Source organism: Perkinsus marinus (genome assembly GCF_000006405.1).
Source record: "Perkinsus marinus ATCC 50983 genomic scaffold scf_1104296946950, whole genome shotgun sequence".
Taxonomy (NCBI): domain Eukaryota; phylum Perkinsozoa; order Perkinsida; family Perkinsidae; genus Perkinsus; species Perkinsus marinus.
Window position 1 is genome coordinate 1,592 of NW_003210787.1, and position 4,406 is coordinate 5,997.

General features: G+C 40.5%; 2 protein-coding genes across 2 annotated transcripts; one reads left to right on the forward strand and one right to left on the reverse strand.

Moving 5' to 3' along the window:
* Positions 1-784: 784 nt before the first annotated feature.
* Pmar_PMAR010674 (hypothetical protein) lies at positions 785-1,109 on the reverse strand (the record flags this gene model as incomplete). The annotated part of the gene is made up of 2 exons (XM_002779496.1): positions 785-955; positions 999-1,109. 2 exons carry the CDS (start codon positions 1,107-1,109, stop codon positions 785-787), a joined length of 282 nt encoding a protein of 93 aa, XP_002779542.1.
* Positions 1,110-3,730: 2,621 nt separating this feature from the next.
* Pmar_PMAR010675 (cytidine deaminase, putative) lies at positions 3,731-4,165 on the forward strand (the record flags this gene model as incomplete). The annotated part of the gene is made up of 3 exons (XM_002779497.1): positions 3,731-3,839; positions 3,886-4,003; positions 4,059-4,165. Coding segments are annotated over 3 exons (334 nt in total), but the record flags the coding sequence as incomplete, so codon positions are not given.
* Positions 4,166-4,406: the final 241 nt, after the last annotated feature.

Sequence of the window (4,406 nt, forward strand, 5' to 3'; positions counted from 1 at the left end):
GTCCACTACCACCACCACAAGAACAACAGTCAACAACATCATTCAATGATGAGGATATTCCTAGGTGTGATAAGTCAGTGTTAGACGATAGAGATACATTTCCCGTGATAATGAAGCCATCTAGGATGGATAGATGGAAGCCTCTTGTACCAATGATGGATGATGAATACTTCTTACAATTGGTCAAACGTGGTGTCACTGATAGTGGAATAGCATTGAAGTCGTATTCAAGTAACATGAAGTGTGATGGTTCGTGACGATGTTGAGTTGTGTTATTACGAGTAGGGTCTCCATACCTAGGTATTTATATCTACCATTTGTTGACTATACTAGTAACGCGAGTAACATGGACACGACATACATCACATGTAGATGACATCACCAAAAACATCGATATCACTCGGGTGTCCTTATGTGTTATATGCTATGCTCCTTGCTTGCGGCTTTATTCCTATTTCTTATTTCCTCCCGCATCTGTGTTTCCTTGATATTGTAGAAGGAGCTTATCCAATCAATAGGAGATTCATTAGGTGCAGAATTATATGATTTTAAGGTCTCCAATATTTGCCGACAATCTTGTAGAGTTTGCGTGGGATACTGATCAATCATGAGCACAGATTGTGGGATGAACCGTAATGCCAATTCTTCCCAATCTTGGCCTTGATCATCTGGTTTACCAATGAAAATGTCATCTTCAACCATCATTTCTACACCGCCATTCCTTCGTTCTCTAAACAAAGACGGCGACGCACAGGTCATCGATCTGATCATCATATATTTATACTCACATCTTGTAAATAAGCAATTTTTTGGTGAAATCTGTGAATTCGAAAAGCACAAGACCTCCATCAGTGGTGGTCTTCATGCGTATCTCGAAACCCCGGTCCGGGTATCTAGCTCTTCCGGGTATCGGTTTTCTCTTCATAACACAACCCAGAGCCTCACCAGCTGTTAGCTAAAGAAACAATACCCTATCTCGATAACAATAGCCTGCCTACCTCGATCGGTATTTCATCAGTATCCACAAGTATTGCATTCGATCCATCAACAGGCATCATCACTTCGATAACAAGACCAAGAAGGAAGACGACGATTGTGTTGAGTCTCATTAGTATCGGTTAATATTATTATCCCTTAATGAATACCAAAGACGTCAATATGCCTCATACGAATATACGGCTAAGCTATCAATCATGAGTACGTCTCCCATAATGACGATATGGAAATCCAATTGCTCGAAAGGCGCGAAAGGTATTTCGTATTCGGGAATTCTGATTCGCACGATAGGGATCAGCGTGCAAGTGCTCAGAGCGTTTATATGGTGTTTTGGAGTGAGGGGAATAGATGCAATTGATGTCAGTCTCCCAGACATCCTACTTTAGGAAAGCCGAAGTCTAGATTTGTGTATATTACTATGTATCCATATCCCTGTCATCGAATCGTCGTCATCCATGAATCTTGCGCCCGCGCCATCGCCGCCGCCGCCGCCGCGCCCCATCGTAATCGATTAAGCTACGCTATGGGCCATGTACGGGATATGAAATGGTCATCATACCAGTTACCGAATACTATCCCTCTATTGTATCAGTCGTATTATCGTTATTATACGTTATATGATTGGAATAGTGGGTATATGAATAAAGATTGGATAGCTGGAGGCTGTACCTTATAGAGTAGGAATAGCTTTCTTTACCGCCCAAACTACAACTATTAATAGTCTATCATTAACATATACCCATACATACCATACTCGTCGTTATCCATGTTATGATATAGGGAATAATAAGGTTATCCGACGTTGAGTTAGTTTGATGATGATATTCTTGCTCTATTTATCCTTCATCCTTTGATACGCCAAATACGACGGTTCAAAACAACCGCTACGGGACTGAGTAGGCTCTCAGCTCACGTGGTCTTTAGCTTCATAGAAACTATCATCGATACGTACATAGGATCTGAGAGAAATAAGGGTGGTCATCATGGTAGAGGGAGGCATGATGACTTTTCTAGTAATGGAAGACAGGACATGATGATTGAGGTTATTGACATCTTTGGTAGAATCTATTGTCAAACAATAAATTGTTATAATAGGATAGGTGAGTGGTATGTAGTTATATCAATATCAGTACCAACAACAGAGGTCTAATACATCAACCACTACATCTAGGCTTTAATGCCGATATTCATCACGGTAGACATGTAGCATGTCATCATGGGAACATTTATGTGTCATTCGGGAGTAGGTGGTAGTACCATCTAGTCGATCCAATTCCCCAACAGGTATCCGATCTCTCAATACCCATACACAGGCAACATGAACTCGATGAACTCAATACCCGTATCATGAGGAACTATATTGGTACAAAACCTACTCTACCAAATATGTATCATCATTGTGCATATATCGTCAGATGTTGCTAGTGGTGATGATGGTCATACCACTCCTCTTACGAATGGTGGTGGAGGCTAGAGTACGCTGTTGCTGTTGTTAGAGCTACTACCACTGCTATTATCATCATTAGGAGGTATCATCTTGAGTGTCATCCAAGCTGTATCTATTTGGAGATGTCATCATCATCGATACATCAGTTTTGTAAGAGAGATAAGTAGCATAAGGGTTTATTCAACAACAACAACAACAACAACAACAACAATACACTAAAATATATGATCACAAAAGATGACCATACACACCGCAATAGTACTAGTAGTCTACGACAAGAAGAGACATTATATGATTATAGGATGTGATGACAATAGTGAATGAAGATGAGGTCTTCCTGCTCCTCCTCCTCCTGCTGGTGTTGCTGCTATCTATGGTGAAGTGGATGACTGTTGTCGAGTACCGCATATGTGATGATCTTAGGATATGTCATATACCATTACAAGGATCCAAGCCCGATGCACACTGATGGGTTCTGAGGTTGTTGATAGTGGTATGATCATTGCAGTCATACAGCTAATGTTTACTCATGTATAATGTCTACCTTTGATATCGTATAAGCAGTGACCCACATTGATAGGTGGGTTAGGTACATACAGATGGGGTATACAAGGAGGTGTTATTATCAACGACAAGGCTGGGTATAGCAGGTAGTAGTCATAATACCACTCCATTAGTAACTTGTATAATACTATAAAGCTCTTTTATTAACTCCTCGAGGGTAAGGTAGTTGGTGATGATGTATAGTCTGCAAAGGATGTTTTCATAGTTAATCAGTAAGGCCTGATAGCATCATGATAGGCTACATATGACAACAACAAGACTCCCTCTAGTATCAACCACGTGGATGATGATAATAATTATTATATATATCTACACTACTACTCTTCAAGGCAAGCACTTGTCTACCTGGTTGCAATGCTAGTGGATATAACATGACGTAAATGAGTAGATGAGTAGTAATGTAGTATGACGAGTATGTAGTAAATATAGACAGGCTGATATCCCTCCTTTCCTTCTTACTCGAGGATGACTCGGGTCATTGCCCATGCCTTTGAGTAGTGATGATGATGATATCATCAATGCATATAAAGAGGACCACGACTTAAGACGACATTTATCTCATGCTTGTCAGCAACAACAACAACAACAACAACGACATCAGTAGCAGCAGCAGTGGTTTACTCGTCTGATGTTTGTTCCTGCTCAGTTTCCTTCATCAGTGATGAATCATCACTCTTGTGTTATGTAGTATAGCAATCCTTTGGTAATCAGTTGTTCATCCCAATGCATGATGATAAGGAGGAGGAGGAAGGTAGTCATGATCACTTCAGTGTAGATGATAAGAGGTTCATGCGAGTAGCCTTAGCAGCAGCCCAAGAGGCATACGATACTGGTAATAATGTAGTAAACTCGAACTGTATTATTCCCAATATTAGCAGATGAGGTACCTGTTGGATGTGCCTTTGTATCGAATGGTGTGGTATTGGCTACTGCTGGTAATGAGACCAATCATACTAGGAATGCTACAAGGCATGCTGAGCTTGTGGCCACTGATAAGTAGGGGCAGGAGAGTTATCTCAATAGTAATGATGATGATACCACTCTCTCTCAGGATATATGATAAATATAAATCATGTGATGCCATACGACATAGTACCCTATATGTAACAGTAGAACCATGTGTTATGTGTGCTGCAGCCCTTCATATACTTGGTATAAGTAGGGTTGTATATGGTAATGCTACCTATTATAGTACCTTATAATTTAGTAGTAGTAGTAGTAGGTTGTGGTAATGATCGATTTGGTGGTACTGGCTCTGTATACCGTATTAATGAGAGGCCTAGTAGTAAAGGATTAGGAAAAGGAGAACATGGTGGACCATATAAAGTTGAAGTAAGTAGTAGTAGGGGTGGGTGGTGAGACTAGGAATATCGTCATCATATAGGGTGGTCTGTTGGCT